The sequence below is a fragment of the Myzus persicae genome, unplaced genomic scaffold, assembly GCF_001856785.1.
Source record: "Myzus persicae strain clone G006 unplaced genomic scaffold, MPER_G0061.0, whole genome shotgun sequence".
Lineage (NCBI taxonomy): Eukaryota > Metazoa > Arthropoda > Insecta > Hemiptera > Aphididae > Myzus > Myzus persicae.
Genome location: NW_019104178.1, coordinates 328677 through 352387, shown reverse-complemented (window position 1 = coordinate 352387; position 23711 = coordinate 328677). Strand labels below are relative to the sequence as shown.

The 23711-nt window shown below is 28.4% G+C and overlaps 1 protein-coding gene across 1 annotated transcript in view; it reads right to left on the bottom strand.

Moving 5' to 3' along the window:
- Window positions 1-23711, bottom strand: part of LOC111039658 (FMRFamide receptor) — a 125004-nt gene that overhangs the window by 22009 nt on the left and 79284 nt on the right. The window contains exon 3 of the mRNA XM_022323254.1: window positions 1800-2642. Within this exon, the coding sequence (XP_022178946.1) occupies window positions 1800-2576 (777 nt within the window). The 5' untranslated portion in view covers window positions 2577-2642. The remainder of the gene's footprint in view (window positions 1-1799; window positions 2643-23711) is intronic.

Here is a 23711-nt window from a genome sequence, read left to right as displayed (position 1 = left end):
TTTCTTAATTTTAAATTTCAAATTTATTTTCCTAACATTTTCTATTCACCGAGCAAACGATTTTACATCCAATCATTCACAGTTTTATTTTCAACTTCAAAATTCAGTTTTCAACCAGGCTGATAGTATTTTTTAATATTTAACATTAGTTTATCTATCAATATATATACATATATATATAATAATATTAATGCTAATATCGATATGTCAAGAAGATATTATAAATAAGAATATTTTCATACAATAAATGAAATGGCTTACCCAGACATTAACCTAAGCACTATTAATAACGATTTAATACTTATAATATATTAATAATTACGGTTTCGTTTCAACACCAATTATTCCACCTTCGAGCAGGTATTTTATAATAAATATTTTCAAAAAATGTTTCCATAGCTTAATCATTCTCCACCACGGGTTATTTTTATTATTTAGTTAATTTCATATTTTACCGACTGTAAATACCAACTATAGATTGTCGCATGGATGATAATTTGTATGTAATACACATAGTATTATAAATTATTAAAAGTACATTAAAAGTAGATTAGAAAAAATAACAATACAAACTCAACACTTGTTGAACGACATTTTGTTAAATTGTTTATACATTTTCCACTATAGTACCTACATCAAGCCCGAATAATCACCAGATCACCACCAGTGACCGTTTGATATTATTCGAAATCCAATTTAATAATGTCAACTTAAACAAACTGGATAACCTAACTTACCACGTTGGTTCTATCTAATTGGAATATAGTTAAAAATATATTGTAATAAATAAAAATTATGTATCTACTACAAGCGCAAATATTATTTTACTACATTATTACCGTCGTTCAGCATGCAGCAGATACCAAACAATAAGCACTTATGCCTATTTAACGGCCTATTTTGTTAATTCATACAGTTTACATAGGCACATAGATAAAACTGTCAATATATTATTATTTATTATTATAATTTATATGACGTCTCGCTCTATAAAGTTGTATTAAGTTGGAGCATAATATTGTCGTCATACAGTTGTAATATTATAATGTTTTAAGCATTTATGTTATGATTTAACATGCACTAATGTATGAACCAGTGGTTAACCTATTTATGGTGAAATATTATGGTTGACAGAGTCGTCTGATTAGTTGATTATAATATCTACCTTTGATGATATTCACCAGTCATTGGATAAAATATAATATACGTGGTTCAGCAATATGCTTAATACATACAAGTTATTTAACGATTTTAATATTATACTTATTATAGCTGTAGGAGTCGATCGTGATCAAATTTTGTATGGTCCCTCATCAATTTTACAATAATTTATGTTTTTGAAGTTATATGTGTCGTGATTTTTGTCTGTAATATTATGGTAAGCATAAAATAAAAATAGGTACATACCACATTTGCCAAAAGTCTTTGTTCTACTCGGACATGTTATATACGAACATGTCAAGTAATACATTTCAACGAAGGTGGTTTTTATTTTTTATTTTTTGCTCATATTGAAAGACAACTGATAATAAAACGTCATCAATACTATATTAATCAAAAGTGTTGTATTTGCATCTGTTTTAATAAAATTAATAAATATGTAAAAAAAGATACTCAATTAATTTATTGGCCATCCGATAAGTTCCCGTGAGAAGTAATCTTATCTACCCCATCCCCTTACCACTGATCAACCCCCCTCCACTACAGCTTCAGCTTTTTGTTTTCAAGACGCTTTAGTCATAAATATGAAACCGATTAAGGTGACTCACATTTGTCACACTTGGCTGCGTTGGGCTTACCTGGCGGTATATGGCGGCGTTGAGCACGGCCAACGACCCAAATGGTATAAAGTACATGATGAGCAGGTACATCCAGTGTATGTAAACGGATATGTAGTCGCGGTCGTTGCGCAGGTCACTGGGGTATACCTGGTACACGTACTGGTTGTAACCGGTGTGCATGCATTTCTGGACACGCACCTCCAGGAACCGCGTGACGTTGTAGAGGACGGCGAACGCGATGGTGGCCACCACGTAGGCCCTGGCCCGGCCGTAGGTGCATAGGGACCGGGCGCGGAGAGGGTGGCAGACGGCCACGAACCGCTCTAGTGTGACGGTGAGCGTCAGATACACTGATACGGTCTGCGAGACCATCGCTATAGGGTAGACGACAGGCGCGATCAGCGGGTACACCTTGAAGTAGTAGTTGAACAGGTGTCCGGTGGCCGGGTAGACCACTGGCAATCCAAACAGCAGCACGGACGTAACAATCAGCACCGTGTCACACCTGGCCAGACCGATCAGCAGGTAGTTGATGGACGACTTCATCTGCGGCCGGGACAGAATCACCATGGATATCACGTTGCCCAGTATGCCGAACACGCCTATAACGTTCAGCAGCACTCCGTAGGTGATGAACTCGAACAGCAGGTTGTAGTCGTCCTCGTCCGTCCCGTCACCCTCGAACACAGGACAGAACACTACGGACCAGTTGCCGTTCCACTCTGGGAATGGCGACGACGACGACGACGACCGATTGGCGGCCGTCTCGTCGTGATGAGAGGCCGACGAGTTCATCACGTCCGTGGCCGTCGTCCGGGCGCCAGCCGTTCACCGCCGAGATGCACCATCGATGTCTTATGTCTACGAAACAACAAAGATATTGTAATTAATATAATATTATTATTTTATCATCAAGTTTTGTTCACAAAATTGTATTTATTTTAGGGAGGAGGGAGTATTGATGGGTAAGGTTATCGGGAGTTGGGTCCAACCATCCAAATTATTTCTAAAATGACTATTAAATCACCGTCAATCCTAAACAAAAAATAATTTTATTACTGAAAAAGAAAAATAATTCAAATAGTAAATTGATGTTAAGTGGTGTTTTCGTATACAACCTGTCCCCACTATTGAGCTTCATATACTTGACTAGTGGATATGGTAGTCATGGCTTTCCAACTGACGTTCAATTTCTCTAAGTTTAGAAACTTGAAACCTGAGCAACAAACCTCACACGAGTGACGAAGAAATGTGATATGCAAGTTTAAACTCCACGACGTGGTCCAAAGGATCAAACAAGATTTTAAACTATTTGTCTCTCCGAAAGCAATTAACTGTACTCCCACAAGACCTATACTTCAATAAAGCTCTGAATTTTTCCACCCTCGCACTTCTTGAGATCCAATGGTGAATGAGAAACTTCATACTCTTTTGTTTTTATATTGTTATTATACTTTTAACTTTCTTATCCTCAAATGCCGTGGTTTTTCTACAGGTAATGAACCGTTAATCATTAGCTGCATGTTAAACCTACCCAGTCATGTAGCTCACCATGATACACATCTGACGGGGTAGCCGATTTCTTTTCTGTTTTATTTTTAGAATTTTCTACTCTCTTTCTCAACTGACAGGTTAAATAAGTAGAGCTAAGTGTTCCAGCGACAAGAAAGTCAAGAAATAATGTGCATCAGTTTAAAACATTTTTTAAATTATCACTAAGTTAATTTGATTGATTTGTGAAAGTTTTTACTATTTGATCATGTTGTTTTTTTAAAAAAAAATAAGCTACCAAAAATAAATATCAATATTTTATGCTAACAAATATTGTTTTCAAATTAAATTAACTGATTTTTTCATGACTATCAGTTAAATTAATAGATTATATTTTTAAGCCATAATTTAAAATGATTTTATTTATACACAAACAGCATACATAAAATATCTATTCAACTATTTTAATGTAAATTGCAGAATTGTATATCATATTTAATTACAAAACAGAAAACAACACTTTTGCGTAAATTAAAAAATATTCAAATATTGTGTAGAAGTACCTAATTTATATGTCTCATAATAAGTCATTGTTATTTTTGACTGCTGCTATTCACTTAATTACAACATAATATTATACGTTTTAAACTTGTTTTATGGTAACTAAAAAGTAAATTTTACTCTGTTTATGATAATTGCTGTATATTTGTTATCATAAAAATGTTTAAAACTTTTCATAAATATACTTAATTAGGTATGTATACCAAATTTATTTAAAAATATTTTTTTTAACTTGAATTATAAGCCCGGTTTTAAGCATTATTAATTTTATAAATAGAAGTACTTCAAAACGTATTTATATTATATGTATTATACAAATATTCTTTTACGGAGATATAGATATAATATTTTTCATGCTAACAGATCAATTAACAAAACTGACTAAATAACATGAAAATAATTATTCAGAGAAATAAAATGTATGCGTGTATGTGCAGTGTTGTAGGCATGTGCGAATAAAAAACATCTGTTATGAAAATTATTAAATATTTTTTAGTTCTTAGTTTAGAATTGATTATTTCCATTTACAATTCATTCTTCAGACTTCTACATTCCATAAGAGGCAGCAGTTATTCCATTCAGAATTCATCAGATTTAGTCATTCAATAATAACCTTTTATAATATTGAATGCACATTTACAATCAATGAATTTAAGTGCTTTTTATGCCCTTTTCTAGCTGTTTTTGATTTATTATTGTGACGTTTAGTCGATGATGTTACCTACTTAAATTATGTATCTCTTAAGTATCTGGATGCTATTTTTTGCCACTCAAAACGAAATCGTTCATCGTCAAAATGTTTCACGATGAAAACGATATGTTACATTATACTATGCTTCATCGAATATTTAATACATTTTTCTTCTGCATAATACATATTCATTCAATATTATAAAAAAAAATCACGTAAAATCTAGTGCAATGCCTATACGCATGTGAAGACTGTTCAGAGGTATCAACACATATTTCATGTCTATGTAATAATTGTAACATATAATTTTAGCAGCTAGTCGTTTTTTTTCGGAAGCAGAAACTTATTTTTCAAAACTAAAGGTCGGTTTTTTTTTTGTGTTTTATTTGAAGTAATTTACTTCCGATGTATTATTTAAGAAACGACTGGAAAATGTATTCCTTTGATTTTCAGTTTACATAATATTATATAGCAAACAATTAGAAAGTAAGTGCGTTTCATACCAAGCTAAACCAAACTGAATAATACAATTGAAATAAATGGCCACTGAAAAGTCATCGGAACATAAAAGATATAACTCCTGAGTTTATTTCGTTAATCAGCAGCCAAGTCTTTGGATGGCGGTGTGCGGAACTCTAATTTAATTGTTGCTGCCATTATCCGCCCAGACTATATTATTGTGTTATAACGAAAACACAGAGAACACATTTCCGTACACCTGCGTTTAACACGTGTTCGAATAAACAAGCACGTCCCTAAAGTCTAACAAGTCGAAATTAATAGTAGAGATTTCGGAAATTTCTGATGCCGTTTCCATTGTGTTTGGCTGAAAATATATCGTTTGAAGTACGATGGAAGTCAACATTTCCTAACTGTTGAACGGAAACACCTAACTGGAATTATGAGTCATATTATTGTTATTAACTAAAAATCACTTTGATCGTTACGAGTAAAATAGCTCCAAGTGATGGTTACACCAACACTATATTATATTCATTATATACAATGTTTGTCACTCGTTATCTTAACAAAGAAACTAAAGTACTATTTAAAGACAAAGGTTTCAAATACATCAGTTTCTACCTACATCCAAATCAGTTTACTTCTACCCACCTTTGATTAGGTTAATGTAACTAATTTGGAATATGGTTTAAACGTATTATTATAAATTCATATAATGATTTAATTAAAATATGAAACACGTCAAGTATTAAGCAAAAAATATACTTGCATCATTATAATTGGAACAGATTCATCTGTCTGCGTATCGTTTATATAATATTATATTATGTAAATTGAATTATTAAACTGAATATTAAATAGGTTAATTAAATAAGAGTACTGCCGTTAACTTATGTACCTATTATCTACCTGTATGGTTAACATACAAATATAATATATCATTACATTTATATGTTCAAAATAATGAAAATTCTAAAGTTTGCCAATAATGTTTATACTATATTTTAACTGAAAAAAGACAACCTATTGTTTCTAAGATAACATTGATATATATGTCTTTAGTATAAACCTACCTGAAATCGGGCGATTATAATCTACGAAAAGTAATTAAAGTAATTAATTACCAAATTAATTTACTTTTAAGAACCGAATCGTAGTAACTAGTATATGAGCTTATCAAATATTTAATGTTTAATGTTTTTTTTTTTTTTGAGATTGAAGTATAAGATACAATATTTTATATAGTTTGCACTTTAAGTTAAATTTATAAGCTATAAGTTATATGAAAATTGTATATTTAGTAAAATTAAATACACATTTGAATACTGACATACAAAAAAGCTTTATTATATATTTAGAACTAGAAACAAAATAATGTCAACGGTTTAATTGAACACTTACAGCACCGAGGTGTATTAAATCACATTTCAATATGATACTTCTTTACACTACAATACAACTTTAAAGATAATGCATTTGAAACAAAAATAGACCATCAAATCGGATAATAACTCGAATAATGAAATAAAAATAAATTACGACTATAACATTAATTATTATAACGGAGCTTTCCAATACTTATTTGAAAAAAACAAAGAAAACAGTCATTTGTATTTAGAAGTAAATTATAAAGGTTTAATGGGCGTTATACAGCAAGGACGATTTATGATTGCAGTTCCAAGAAATTTTCATCTTGGTTGGTTTTAGAGGAAAATCACATTTGGTAAACAATAAAAAGTATAAAACTCAGAAAACAACGATATAATATATTCTATTTTAAATTTTAAATTTTATACGTTTTAGTTAATCTAAAAGTGCTGGTTCTTATTAATATGTAATATGTTTGAGTACATAATAAAATGTATCAAAATGTGCTGAAATTACTATAATTAATTATTTTGAAATAGTATAAGTATTATTAATTAGTTACATAAATTTTGTTTAAGTATAAAAAAATCATGAAAATAATGTACTCGAGTAAAATAATTTACTATAGACGTGAAAATATTTAAATATTTTTTGTATTTATTATTATTTTAAATAATTATTAATAATAGTGCTCACATAATAACAACGAAAAACTAATATAAAAAAAACGTTTTTCATTCATAAATCAATAGAGAGGTATTTTAGTTATGTACATTGTACACTAATATTTTTTAATTTTGCTAAGTGTTGGAGAAAAATTGTTTCATTATTAATAGACTATTAAAACAAATTAATAACTATTAATACCTTTTGATTATAAATTATTATCAAAAGCTTATTCTCTGAAAAGAATACTGCCGAAACGTGAATTAGAATGTTTTATAAAAATTGGCAAACAAGAATTATTTATTTATTTGTTACTTATGAAAATATACCACAAAAATGCATTTTTATACTATATTTTTTTTAAACTATAGTATGGTATAGTACCAAAAAATGTATTACCATGTATAAAGTCAAAATAATTATTATTTTACTACTATGGCAATTATTCTTTTAACTGTTACATTTTACATACCATTACATTCACAGATTAGTATATTAGTGAAATGTCAAAAATATTCATATTATGTTATTTAACAGTTGTATATTGCGTTAGCTAACTAATAATAAAGTCAATTGTGAAAATTAATCATGCTAATTTAAAGAAAAAATTACAATGATAATACTATAGTACAGTATAACAGAAGCAGCAGACCATTGGTAAATTATTATTGTTTAAATTAAAATTGTACTTACCTAGTTAATATGCCTAAACAATTAGGGTATCTTCCCTTTAGATCTTAACAATGTTTAATACATTTCATAGATATCTCGATGGAGATTTTAGTATCACAGACATTTTAAACGCAGATCATACAAACTTTAAGGTAAAAAAAATTACAAATAAATTTCAACATCAGTCATTTAAAATGTATCATCAACCCATTTAAACATATGTTGTATTTGTATTTTTATTTTTATAATATTATGTTACTGATTTGATACTAAAAATTGAATGTAAATATATTTTTATGTTGTAATTTGCACATAATATTATTATGCTATATTATAGCTGCGTTCATTTTCAATTAAAAAAAATATATTTCGGAAAATGTAGTACATTAAAAAAAATTTCCAACCATTATTGTTAAATAAGGCCAAATAACCGTTTAAAGACACGTTCACAACCAATGGTTTTTTTTATTAAAATATAAATTTCAAATCCCCAATATGTTTTAGGGGAAAAAATGTTGACCTAATTCATGATCTAAAATTTCTAACATATAGTTGTTTTTACTTGTGACATTGAGAATTTAATTTTTTGACTCACCATACAACAGGTCCAATAAAAATACTATGCCTAATTAAAAATTAAACTTGATAACTTTGCACACTAAGTTACTTAGTTTGACGATTACTAATTGCTTCGATATAATATATTCTATGTTAATATTTTCAACGATGCTTTTATAACTATTTCGATTAGACCATGTCTGAGGCCATTTTCTCGGTGTTTCACAAAACATATTTTTTCATGCATTTCAATAAAAAAATGATTATAGTAACAAGACTTAATGAATAGAACAGTTGGTTATAATAATATTATCGCTCTTGTAGGTCCATTTTTTAACACCGTATTGATTCGTTACTGTTTTTCAGCTGATGTATTTCTTAAGTTCAAACGAGTCTTATCAATGATTAGGCTTTTACATCAAACAAGTATATAAAATATAAAAAATAATGCGTTGTTTTTTATTTCTTATATCATTTGCTGCACTCAAAGTAACATACTTACTTTGCTCACTAAGTTACCATTGTGAATTTCTATTTCATTACTATCCAAAGCCTCACTAGTAATCTATCACCCTACATATGGTACATGCTTATTGTATAAAGTCAATTCATATCGGGTATATCCATCATTTCAAGAATTAAAATACATTTCAAAGAAGTTTTGAAATGCCTACATCAATCGTTTCTGGAGATTTAGAATATGTAAAGTGACGTTTTATCAACGCGCATAAAATAAGAGCTTTTGTTAAAAAATAACTTGATGTTTTTGGTTTTTTGGACGTATAATTTAAGTTTATCGTCCTGAACGAATCTAACTCATTTTTAAATAGAACCTTAGGAAACATATTCTTTAAAAGAGATGTAAGACATATTGAGTTTTTTACTTACAACTCTAAAACTTGACCAAAAATATAATTGTGTATACATACAAAATGTAAACTTTTTTACTCAGTTAGTTCAAATAAGAACGAACAACTAGTAGTTTGTCCAAATACTAATTTAATAGGTACCAAGTGCATTAACAATTAATATAAAAACATTATGTCGATATCTAACCTTTGGATTCATTACTTTTTTTTTTATAGAAATTATAACATTAAAATCTCTACATTTTCGACGTTTTTAATTTCATACCTAAAACATTAAGTCAAAAATGTTATATTAAACTCGAACAAGAAGAGTCAAAATATTTGTATTTATATTCATAAAATAGATTTAATCTTAACCGAACTCGTTTAATAATACTTTTCGTTACTAAATATTTATATTTAAAATGTAAGATTAACTTTAAAAGCAATTTAACCCTTAAACAAAGAATTCAATAGTGACTGTAATAGTTCTCTCTAGAATAATTTGCTTTCAAAAATTAGTTAAAAATATTTAACTTCCCCATGCTTATATCACTATAATCTGATAATTGTACAATATTATTCATGTGAGTTGTTGCTTAGTTATGGATAGTTAATAATTATTATGTATTATAGTTTCCAAAGTATTAAATTAAATGAATAAATGAAAAAATCAATTATTAATCATCAAGCTTTTTATACTTTTAGGTTATCCGTTTTTATTATAAGAATATAGTGTACGTATAGTATTGTAGTTATATACCTTTATAGTTCAAAATAAACACATGTAATGGCAGATATAAGGCACTCATTTAGGATAACTACATTGAATTTTGACAAATATTAAAATGCTCATAATATTGACATTATCACAGATAGTTGTTAACTTTTTCTTCTCGGGAAACATGTACAGCTTAAATGATTATTTAGTATATTATTTTAAATATTTTATTTTACTTTGATTTATCAAATAATTTACATAGATAAGAACTTGTATTTTATATGTTTATAAATGAAACATGTCCGAAACACACAAAAGAACCTGTCCACAACAGTTAAAAGGTTACAGAATTACTCTACCATTGATTTATAACAAGGTATTAACCAAGTATTAAATAATAAAGCACCATAGGGTGAATCAAATTATTATTTTAATCTCAATCACAGAATGCATTCTTCCCTTTTTATAGAAAACTAGCACTGATGATGCACTTTGTTGCCCGTTAAAAATGCCATCTCATAGGAGACTTCATTGTGATAATGTGAGCAGTATATTATCAGGTAGGCAAACTACCTGCGGTAAACGTTGTTTTTCCGTATAAATTATTTCGAATGAATATTTTTGTAAAATAACTTAAAAAACCAAATTATTATTAGTGTGTGGGTATGTAGTATACTGGCATATGATTGAAAGAGATATAGAGTACTGTGAACGATGACGGCCTATAAAAATAACAAAATAACCAAATATTCATTTTTTTCCTATTCCTCGCCGCCTATAAAGTAAATTTGTAAAAATGTATGTGGTTCGTTTGGCATCGATTAGGTTGCCCTCAATCCCACTTTGTGTTAAACTTGGATTTTGATTTTGACTGTTGAATTAAATTGTTGATCATTTGCTTAAATGATGACACCTTAACCCATTCGGCCACCACTGCTGTTGGAATTATGGAAGCGTAATAAGATTGTTAGTCCATGTAGTAAGCCTACGTTAAAATTTTAATTATAATAATATTATTTTTTTATTTTGTATTTATATGTCAGCATTATTATACATGGATGGATAATTTTTAGTTTGTTTTTTACTATGAAAACAAAAAATGTAAACAATAATGGCATTTACTTTTTCTAACAATGATTAGATTAATTAAACATTCATGTTATAAGAAATGCAGGTATTAAATAAATGATTGATAATTAGTAAAATAAAATAAAATTGTACACACGGGGTATTTCTGGTAACGCCAACAACGGAAAATTGTATACAGATAAAACCTAAATCTTATCTTCACTATTAACTATTGCGTTCTATGTAAAGGGAATACTACGGCTATAAATTAAATCGAACGGAATAAAAACGATACGAAAATTATCACTTTACAAAATTTAAACATTTATATAGTGAAAAATAATATTAATACCTTATTCAATATACGACATATTTCTCCATGTTGATCCATTTGTTAATTGTTTGGTGTTGGCCGGTGGCCCCATTTTAAAGATTAATTATGTCATATGGACAATTTTATAAGCTAAAGCTTGCTGTAGCTTTTTGAATTCGAAAAAAAACATTCCGGAACTCAAAAAATAAATCATCAAAAAAATGTTCTTAAAAAAATGTTAAAAAAAGGATTTTTCCAAAAAATTTTTTGGTAAAAACCTTCTCTCGGCAATTACGAACAATTAAAAACAAATTTGAGGCAAATAGGCCCAGCCGTTCTCAATTGATGAATTGTTATACATTTTTGGCTCCATTTTTATGTAAATTTAGATGTATGATGATATTTTAATACAATTTATACAACGGAAACCAAAAATATGAGATAATTATTTAACCAAGTAGACTACCTAAAAAATATGGTTCAGTTTTTAGATGCAATTAGTAGGATGTGTTGAAAAACCATTTTAATTATAAAATACAAAGTTTTCATATTAAATCAATTGAAACATCACAATTCATAAAAATTTAGCAGTACATTATAATTCAATAATAGAAGAACGTGTCAAAAAAAAAAAAATTAAAATAAAATACATTTAATTAATGAAAACAAATTACATAAAATAAAATGAGAAAACTCAAATAGATTTTGTGCTCTAAACATAAATATAATATTGTATACACTCAGATGTTATATAGACTACCGTGAAAACAGCAGGTCGAACTAATCGTTGCTGTTTTGTCTAAGCCTATAATTATTTTGTTTTAATACTGTATAATCTAAATAATATTGTTCAAAATAAAATCAATAAATATAAACGCATACACCTACCAATTTATAATAACGCCATATCCGGTCAGTTCAAAAAATAACAATAGTTGTTTTGTTAAAAAAATTTATATTCCAGCTATATACATTGTAGGTATATATAAATAATAAGTAATAATATGTAAAAACAAAAAAACCTCGATTTTCGTGAGTAATATTTTATCCGAGCACAAAAGAGAGGCAGGTACACGTTAAAATATTATTCGAGTTTGCTAAATCGTGTCAACCGCGAATAAGTGACGGGTCGTGGGTACAATATTCCATCCGCACACTCTTGCATATTATTACAGTAGGTAATGCTATAAATCGGAAACATTTTAGTTTATCGTTAAGGTTTTCTATTTTCCGAAGTTTTTCGGGGTGTAGCATACTAATATTTATGCATGGATATTGTGATGTGTCGTATCGGACCCCGCCGGATATCCATTATGACTTATGAGTGTAGATAATTTTCAAACGATATCTTAGACATCAGACGACTGAAGTCAAGTGTCCCGTGTACAATGTATACAATACACAGTATAGTTACCAACCGTTTGTATGGAGTCACTGTATATATTTTAGAGCGCTAAGTTGCTGCAAGTTTTCAAGGTAATATTAAGTACCCAAATTAGTACTATATTATGGAGCATGTATAACGATTAATGTTTTGGTATGAAAAAAAATACAAAAATGTGAGTTAATTTAACGAAAAGATACATAAAAAATGTATAGGTATATGTAGGTGAATCGTTAAATATTATGACTTGACCATTAAGTTTGAATATGATTTTTTTTTATACGACCAAACATAAATCGATAGCAGTGATTTGACTGAATATCGATAAAAAACGAATACCTTACACTTCTCGCTAATATTGTTTTTTTCAAACATTTATTATTTTAATAATCAACAGGTCAACTCGTGAAAAACATTTATTTTTGTTAGTAAACAGTTAGCTATTTTATTTGCATTTTAAGACCACATTATAAGTATCACGATAATCGGAGAACATTTACTCGGATATATAAATTTAAAAAAATATATATTTTACAGTGAAATAATAAATGTACAAATATTTTGTGCATTGGCTGTACTTTGAAAAATTACAACCAAACTTTCTTGAATGTAGTGTTTTATTTAAATTGATTATTTTTACTCTCACTTCAAAAGAGAATGACTTATAATTTTGTTTCACATTTGGCATGGAAAACAATTTAACATGGTAACTTTTCTGACATAACAATACGATAATAATATATAATATTCTTGAAACAAATTGATTTTATGTTCGATAAAATATGAGTAGCGTAAAAAAGTATCGACTCAGGTTAAAAATTATTTGATATTATTTTGTGTATATTATTTTTTAACATAGCAATTTCGTGTAGATACAATTCCACTGCTATGTTTTAATAATTAAAAAATTCTTCCATAATAATTCCAGTTGTGTTATAAAGTACATAATATTATGGTTAAAATTAAACGAATTTTTACTCTTGATAGTTTGTGTTGAAAGTCAGGATATCATAGATATATTTTTTTACTATAATTATTAATCATTTTGTTATGAAATATATATTTTCACACTCATAGATCAAATTAATAGCTACAGAATTTTAAAAACAGGTACCATTATCATGACATCGATACTCGAAATCGAACAATTAATGAATACATACCTAGGTAAATTACCTATTAAATATACTATTAAGTTTGGCGAGAACATATTATTTGAAGGTTGTTGAATTAAATCCAAATGTGTTTATACATTTTTTACCTACATTTCTGAAATGCATGGTTCAGAGTCAAATAGACATTTGTACTATGCGATAAAATGACGTTCCAAATATATTATTTAGTAATACATTTATTTTAAATAATCTGAATTGAAAAAAACAAACAAATCATTAATAACATAATGAAACTAGTAATTTGAAGGAAAATACTACGTAGGTATTGTACACATGCCAGCGTAATTATCGCCAGTGAAACACTAATTTGTTTTGGCGTGACGGTTTTATTTTTTTCCCCTCAGTCTTCGTAAATAAAATAGAATGTTTCGACGTATATATACACTATTAAAGTCCTACGGGGGGTATCCGGGTGAAACGGAAATTAGAGTAATTTAATCTACAAGGGGGGTGAAGGTTTTCGGGGTTTAATCGTCACATAAGATTTAACCCTACGTCCAAAAAACAACTCCTTTGGCACCCCCGCCCACCTGTTTTTGTCAACCCCCAGCCACGGATGTTAATCTTAATTGCGAAGAAGAATTTTGTTGTTTTACTTTTACTGTCGGTTTCGGTTGTATACACTCGGTCGCTTTCCTCCCGTTCATCGTCTCCGTGGTAAGCCAACGCTTTCATTTGAACTTTCCGTGCAAGCAAGGCCAAAATGATAAGTAGTAGTGGAAACCCCCTGGAGCGAGAGAGCTGTGGAAAGGCTTTCTAATGACTTTTTCCCCCCTTAAACCTCCGCGTAAAATAATGGTGACGCGTAATTATACGTCCAAAGCATAATATTGGTATGGACGAGTAAAAACGGTTAAATATGTTGTCATATCAATTCTTTTGGTTTTTTTTTCTTGTAATGATCGTTAAGTATGGACTTTTTTAACGGAAACCGAAATATTGGACAGTTTTTTTATTTATCATTGTGTCATCTCAGTTACAATATAACCGATTATATAAAATATTATGAATTAGAAATTACGTAATATTACAGTTATCTATAAAAAGATAATATTGCTTGAAAAAATAAACAAAGACACAAATGTCAAACTGTATACTTTTATTACATAAAAATCATACAGTTAAAGAATATACACTATTCTAACTAATATATTGTTAACTACAATAATTTCAAAGGAAAAATAGTTAAAAATACATGTTTATACTAAAAAATGTATTAATTTTAAGCATTATATTAGCAATTACTGACAATTCTTGAAAACAAAAATAATAAAGTTTTGTAAAAAACGTGTTCAACTAAACCATATTATTACTTTACACAATGTTTAAATTTTTATTTTTGTTCTTTGGGCGATTTACAAAAAATAAAAAAGATTTATAGATAATATTATGTGTTTGTTGATTTAAGCCAACCATTTTACACAGTCTTATAATATAAAGATATCAAATAGATATAATATACTAATCATAAAAAAAAATATTTTAATTTAACAACAAAAATGTTGTGTATGAATATATTGTTAATTACTAAGTGTACTCACCTCATATTTTTTTTAATAATACCCAGTTATTCAAAATCTGATTTTTGGAATCGTAGAATATACTTAAAGACAATATTTTCAAATTCTTGAAATATTTCGAGGCACTTTAGAAGGGCCCTGTGGTGATTCAAGTTTCTGTTTTTTAAATGATAACTCCTCTTTTGAACTGCAAATTATTTAGTGGATTTGTATTGAAAATGTCGATGTACCTTGTTTAAAATTTGGATGAGTAGATTCTCAGTTGTTAAAATGTTTATAGTTTAAGTTAATAGCTCTTAAAATTGGTCTTACAAAAGTATAAAACAAGTGTAATACTGGATCTAGTCAATATTTATTATACGTACTCCATGTTTACAATTTATTAATGTTGATAAATTAATATTAATCACTAACATTTTTAAGTCACTATAATCCCAATCTCTTCCAAATCCATTATCGTGGCTCTGCTATCCTTATTACACAAATTTAAATACCTCAAAAACTCGCATTTTCAGAAAAATTATCTTGTAAACAAATTATGTTCAGAGGGGAGGGTTCTCATATGAAGAACAGAAATTTCTTTCGTTTCTGAACACCTTGAAATGCTACAAGAAATTCGAGAGTTAGAAAAATCATAATTTGAATAGTTTAATTGTTAAAGAAAAAATCTGTGTGACTTTCCTTGGCGAGTCATCCTGTATAATAGTAAATACAACTCATTATGTTATATTTTGTTTCTCGGTTAACAATAAAAATTAATATTCTTACGTTTTTATAATACGATATAGGTACTTAATAATATAACTATTTGTACTAACAAAACGACAGGTAGATATTAAAATAAAATATATATATTTTATACCATAAATAATAAAAGTAATCAAGTTAAACATAATATTATAAAGTCTATTAAGATTACTGATAAGTATACTGTCTTGTAGTTATTATTTTTAAAACCATATGTACAAAATATTGTCTACATGTATAAATCAACTAAAGTTTAAAACTAATTATAAATAATTGATTAGGTATACCTACATTTATTGCAGTAACATAACATTTTAACTTTACAAATCTTTAAAAAATAAATCCAATATGTATCATCAACTAGAATGACTGACTACACTATTCACAGACTATTTATAACACACTAAGTTATACCGACATTGCGTGCTCGGAAAAAAAAAATTATACGTTACATTGTGAAAACTACTTGTAATTACATGTCTTCACATTGCCATTTCAGAATTCATTTTAATTAAATAAAAAAGAAAACTCCCGTTTTTTTTTAATTTGGACGCTAAAAACATTATAACCAAAAGCAAGTATAACGTGGGTTAGCGTTATTAATTTGGTTGGGCCTTACTTAACCATAAATGTCTAAGTCCATTTCCTTGAAAAAAAAATATTTTATTACTTAAGAATTACCAATCAAGTAACAATGTAATTCATGATAACTTTTGAACATAAACATATATTATATAGATATTTACATAGATAAATGTAATATATACTTAGATACCTATGTGGTAACAGCGTTTTAAACGATAATATGATTAGAATATTAAAACAGAATTGATCCGAAATATAAGCTGTACCGTTTTATTTTCAGACATTTTTTAACATGCTTAATTTTTACTAACACTTGTCTTCTTGGATAGTAATTATGCAATTGCTTCATTGAATTGTATTTAGTCGGTGGACAAACTGGTAATTTGAACATGCGTCTCACCTTTATTGAAGCTCTACAATATGTGTGACGCATAAGACATTTAAAAACTGTCTGAAATACATGGTAAACTCACATCAACAAATTACTTATTGTTAAATTCCTTGGAAGGTATATCAACAAAAAATAACTTTTCCCAAACACATAAGTGACTGCCGATGACTTTATTCGAAATAAATAAAATAGGTATTAGTTAAAATAATTTTCTTTTGCTCCATCATTTTAAACATTATTTTAATATATTACATAATAAATCACTCGTTACTTTTTTTATAATTTATAAAGGTCTACCACTTGTAAAAAAAAAAAAACAAAATAAACACATGCACATTGCATCCATTAAACCGGGAAGTAATTGATAGCGAGAAAAAAACATATTATATTGTCTCTCCTATAACAATGCCGAACGTGCATTTAATTCTCAAACTATTAATTTCGTGATTGTTTAACGAATTTGTAATTAATTACAACGTTGTTTGTGATTTATTAATTTGGAATGTAATATGTACCGAAAGTAATTTAATACTGTTCATAATTGCATAACATAAGAAATCGCAACTTTTAGATTCTGAATGGAGATATGAATATGTATTGACTTTACAACGATGAGTGGTTTTTATGTGTCAGTATTCACAAAGAATAGTATAAATGTGATTTTCTTTTTTAAGGGCATTTCATTTAAAAAAAATTAAATCTAGTTATATAAATTAAAGAGATCAAATTGGAAAATGTCCAGTATTTTTCAAAGAAAATATCTGGAGAAACAAAAAAATATTTTTAAAAAAAAACAGAAATTTGTCCGAAAAATTACTACATTAATTTTAATTATTTTGGTAACTCAAAAACAAATAATCATAGATACTTGCAATTATCACAAAATTTTCTTTGTATCATTTTTTATTTTTTATTCATGATAGAACATTTTTTGCTCAATTGCAAACTTGGAAATTTAGTACATGGTTTTTTATACGTTATTTTACTATAGATATTTAAAAATATTAAAAACACATAGTTTTTTTTTTTTTAGAAGCAATTGAAGTTTGATAGAATACGTCAAAATAAAGAATATTTTCAAATTATTTTATTGCTTAACATTCTTACTTATACATAATTGTACTATGTTCAATTTTACAGATTAGACAAGAAAATAATGTAATGCAGGGTTTCACAGAAGTAGTTCAAACTGTAACCGAAATATCTAATAAATATCTACTTAATATTATATTTTATAAGCATTTGAACGAAATTCGATATTTTAACAAAGAATAACGATCTTATCTGGTGGCAGTATTTTTAGTGGGCATTTGAAACTTTTTCTTATGTTACTATATTATTTTAAATAGTTACATAATGATATTTTCAAAACATTAGATTAACATTATTCCATTGCCTAAAAGCTGTTGCTTATACAGTACTACTCTAGTATTACTACCGTCAAATAATAGACGGACAGACGCTCTCCACTCAGAATCGTTATTCGTATACAATGATTTATCATCAAATTTAAATTTAACACATCCATTTGCACGGTGAACTATTTAATGATTAAGTACACTCGATATCTACGATAACACCGTACATCAGAACCTACGTTCTCCGCAATTTTTTTTATTATACCGAATACTTTTGACTTAGGTACACACATCACACATGTATTTATTAGTGGTACCTAATGTTATTGCTGAAAAAATAATCGGAAATAACCTTTTTAATTCTCCTTAAAACTGTGTAGCATGTTTATAGAGAGAGTAAATATGGTGTAAAATATTTTTATTCCAATAAGTCTTCGTCAAATTACCGTTTAAGGACTCCATATGAAACGTATTGTGTAAATGTTATTTTGGATATTGAATATTAAATATTTCATATGAAATTCGTGTGGGCTCACGAAAAAAAAAGAAAAAAGAATGCAAATATAATAAGTATATTATGCATTTTTATATATAATATAATATTATAACTTTTTAAAAATGAAAAATCATTTTTCTAGTAGAATTTTTATGGACGTGCATAGTAGAGCATAATATATTTGAATAGCTAGGTAATATGTATGGTTAGGTATCCTAACAAATACCATACATATTACCTAGATATTCAAATATATTATGCTCTACTATGCACGTCTATAAAAATTCTACTAGAAGAATGATTTTTCATTTTTAATTTGTTAGAAGTGTGGCTTTTTCTATTTATTTATTTTGGTGCTATTGCGAGGACTGAAATCAAAAATGTTTTTTTCGGTTTTCAATTTTGGTTTTGAAAACAAGTATTATTATTCCGATTTCAACATCGGTTTCGAATTACATTTTTTATTTTTTGTTGTATATGTTTAGAATTATCGAACATTAAACTATTCAATGTCACATTATTGAGTTTTAAAATAATTATCCAACAGAGTAATCCAAGTTATATAACATTGTTATTATTATAATTATTCTATAAAAAATAAAAGTACCTACATTTAAGCTTCAGTTATAAGTATAAAAGCACATTTAGAGTTATGTAATACAATGTGCTACTTCTACACAATTGAAATATAATTTATTAATTTTAATAAAAATGTTTACAAACTTTTTCTTTCTACTTTTATGAATAACTAATATTTATGTATAACGCGTGTGTTTGCATTAATAATAGGATATTGGTATTATGTTTTTTTCGTATTAATACAATATTATTTTTTAATACTGAATTATAAAATTATACAAATAATTTCAACTGTAGATTTATTTAAATTGTCAGTAATAATGAAAATGCAATTTTGTGAACTACATATTTTCATAAAAATCACAAATAAAATATATAATTCTGGTTAGTTATAAAAATAAACAAAACGTGCCAATTGTCGTTTATTGTTAAGTATAAATAAATAATAACATTTGCTTACTTAAAAAAAAATATTCTATGAACTCCATTCTTAAATACTTTTTTCGTAGAAATAGATTAGACAGTAGAGAGATTTATTTTAAACAACAGCTTTTTTTATCAATCTGGAAATACAACTCGGTAGCAATGTCCATTAGAACAACTTTTGTGAACTAAATACTTCAAAATTAATAATATTATAATGTTTGTTGATAAAAACATAATATTATGATAAAAATGACAAAAAAAATTTTGTTTAAGATGTGTATGGATATTTTATAGCTGAAAAATGAAATTAATTAATTAATTTTTGATTATTTAAAATTTAGGTTATTGGTGATAATAATAAAAAAAAAACATAGAAAAACCAATAATGAATGAATCCAAATATTTGATAATAATATATCGTCCCGTCGTTAAATTGAATGAGCAATTTTCATTGACTTCAGTTCTAGAATTTATAATAGTATCTGATGTCCCCTGTCAACTTTTACACAGTTGACGTCACAAGATATATACCGTTTACACTTGGAACAACATCATCGTTCACTGGATATAATCAATTCCAACGTTTTTTTTCTTTTTCTTTTTCACTTGATGCGTATAATATACTTTATACATATATACTTTATGGTGTGTGATATATAAATATTTTTTTTCTACAGAATCCATAATGGGATGTTATTTTTAATAATAAAGGTTTGCCAAGAAATATCCCGATACGCCAAACTCCCAATCAAGTGCCAATTTAATCTGTACGGGATAATTAAACTTTTTTTAATAAAATATCACTAATCCGGGAAGAGAAGGCTCAGCGGCGAATAAACGTCATTAATCAACCCGGGGCCGGTGACCGTTTCGCTTCATTCGCAAAACCTTTGGCTGCTATATCGCTTTTTTTTTTTTAATAAGTGTTATATTATTACCATGCTCGCAATAGTTACTAAACCAACCTAATGAGTATTCGCGACATTCAGAGACCAATGGGCTATTTTTTTTTTTTGTATTCCTTTCATCAGAATTAAGTTAGTGGTTTTAGGTAGGTATGTTTATATTTGATTTTACTCTCTGAACACCCATTACTGTTGATCTAAACTATTTACACCGGAGAAGAAATAACGGGATAGGGCGATCATTTCCATCCGTTATATATCACTATTTATATGCACCTGTCGCTTAAACGCGAATAGAAGACTATCGGATTTTCGTAACTTATATCGCGTGTCTTCTATTTGTACATGCTTGGTACACATCTCACGCCCGTTTGCCGGACCAGAGACCGTTGAGATGCGTCCCGAGGCGGTCGTTTTGAAGGGTTTTCAATTTAACATACGACCCGGTCGTGCGAAACACAAAAGAAATCAAAATACGGTATCTAGGCAAAGAGTGTATGTCTCCGGCCCCAATCTAAAACTACCCGCCGATCGGACGGTTACAAATAACGTGTATAAGTTTTATTTTCATTCCTAGGCGCCTGCCATAAACCGGACGTACACGCCATACCCCGCTATTGCTAGCCTAAAAGCGTTTATTTAAATTCTGGTTTTTTGAATTTCCAAGTACACCGAGGCCACGGGCGCACGCCAATGCAGTGAAATAAACTGCAATGACCCTACGATTACATATCCACTGCACTAACCGGGCCGCCCATTTCGTACTCCAATCTAATCACTCTTCGGTGAGCCGAGCCTAAAAGATCTTACTTTCAAACATCAAAGATGATAGTTTACCCAGTTATAGGTTTAGAATATAACGTGGTGGATTACACGGCGATACATGTTATCAAAAATAGATATTTATATAAGTACCGTAGTTGTAAGTACTTTGATATGACTCAAAATTATAATACTCAAATTATTTTTGTAATTATATATTATTCTAATAGATCATTAATGTTTATTATTACAATATATATTCAAATAATCATAACTACATGCCTTCTAAACAATGTGTTAGATATTTGTTATATTGGTGACACTGGGGGGATGTTAGGCCTATTATAGTGTCCAGCCTTGTAATTAGTTGTTTCGACAACCGAAGAGTTATGTATCGGATTTGTTTGTAATTTGAAAATTATGAAATAAACAGTATATTATTATATTAACCTAACGTGTATCAGAAATGATATTCAGGTGAAAAATAGTTGACACTAATATCATGGACTATAAATTATCCTTAGTGCGTTTACTTTTTAATAATTCAAAGACTACAAGTTCAAATTTTAGTTCGAACGCATGCTATTTTCAAAACAAAAAAAAAGGTCTACTTGACTGCTTAATAATTTACATTAAAATGGGAAAAAATTGTTACTATCGTGACAGAATCCTCTGTTAATGGCATAAAAATATAAATACTTTATAACATAGCCTATAAGTAAACTTAAAAATTCCGAAAATCACGATTCGATGAAATGTATAAATGGTGTATACGAGGAAGGGGATGAGCTTGGTAGGTGAATCACATTGTATCTGTAATAGCGTTCGTTTCATATTAAACAGAGCTCCGTTTTTAATTGTGGCAGGCGGTATAGTTGTGCTCTACTTCCGCCCTTCTATTACCCTACCCATATAGTTCGAATGCTGCTGCAGGATGTATTCAATGGTTATAAAAGAGTAAAAATAACATACTGATAAAAACCGCGATTGATTGCAGGTACGGTTAACGATTAATACATGTTGTGTTTGGACGTGACAGCGCTAACGGTGTATTATGGTTTAGTACAGCGTATATTATAGTTTCAACTCGACGGTGGTTAATGTGATGAAAACAAAATAACTACATTATTCAAAGTCAATTTTGCGCATCGCCCTGGAAATCGATAAAATCGTTAAAACAGACGTGCATGCTTGATGGTTAGGGTATCTGCAGTATTACGTGTGTAAAAAATAGTGTATACAATATGGTACCAGAGTCTTTCGGAAGTTTACTCGTATAGAGTAGGGACGATTTGATTGAAAGCCGATGAATACAAAAATTATTTGATCTGCCAATTATATACTAGAGATTATCACACTTCTCGACCGTGTGGAAAGGAACCGAATGAGGACTTCAAAAGAAATAACTCCAGATTTAAACTCTCATATTATCCAACATAATATTACACCAGGGTTTGTTGATTTTTGTGTACTGAATAATATAACACTCAATTAAAATCGTTTGTCATTATTACTCAACTTTCCATTTTTATACAATTTTACAATTCACAATTGTTTACAGAAATAATAATAATAATGTTTATTCAAATAAGTAAATAATTGAATAAAACAAGCCTAAGCATAGTGGTACAAAGTGGTTAAAAAAAACTCTACGACTTATGTAATAATAAAGGTATGTATAACGATCGAAAACTTCAGAAAAGACCAAAAACGCACTACTGAACATTTGAATCATTTAAATGTTAACCTCACACAGTGGTGATACGAATAAGGGTGGCTAGAAAAATCTTACACTCCCTGACTAAAATTAAGCCCCCTAAAATATACCTTATTGATTTTAGGTATAGGCCCCCATGCGTTATTTTAAGTGCATAATAATTGTATCCCAATATATTATTGTTGATAGAATAAAAATTTTATATATTCATAGTCACTTAACTACAAGACACTTGTTAATTTAATTTACTGGGAGGTATAGAAAACAAAACAATAAAAACACGATGAATGTGTAACAATATAAGCAACTAAAATGCAGATCAGCAGAATTAAAATGTTGCCATCGTATTTGATACAATTTTGAAAAAGTATTGAATAGAAATAACTGTCGTTATTTTGTACTTAAAAACCATACCTATAAAATTTAATCTTTCAACTAAAAAATAATTGTCAAAGTTTGATAGATA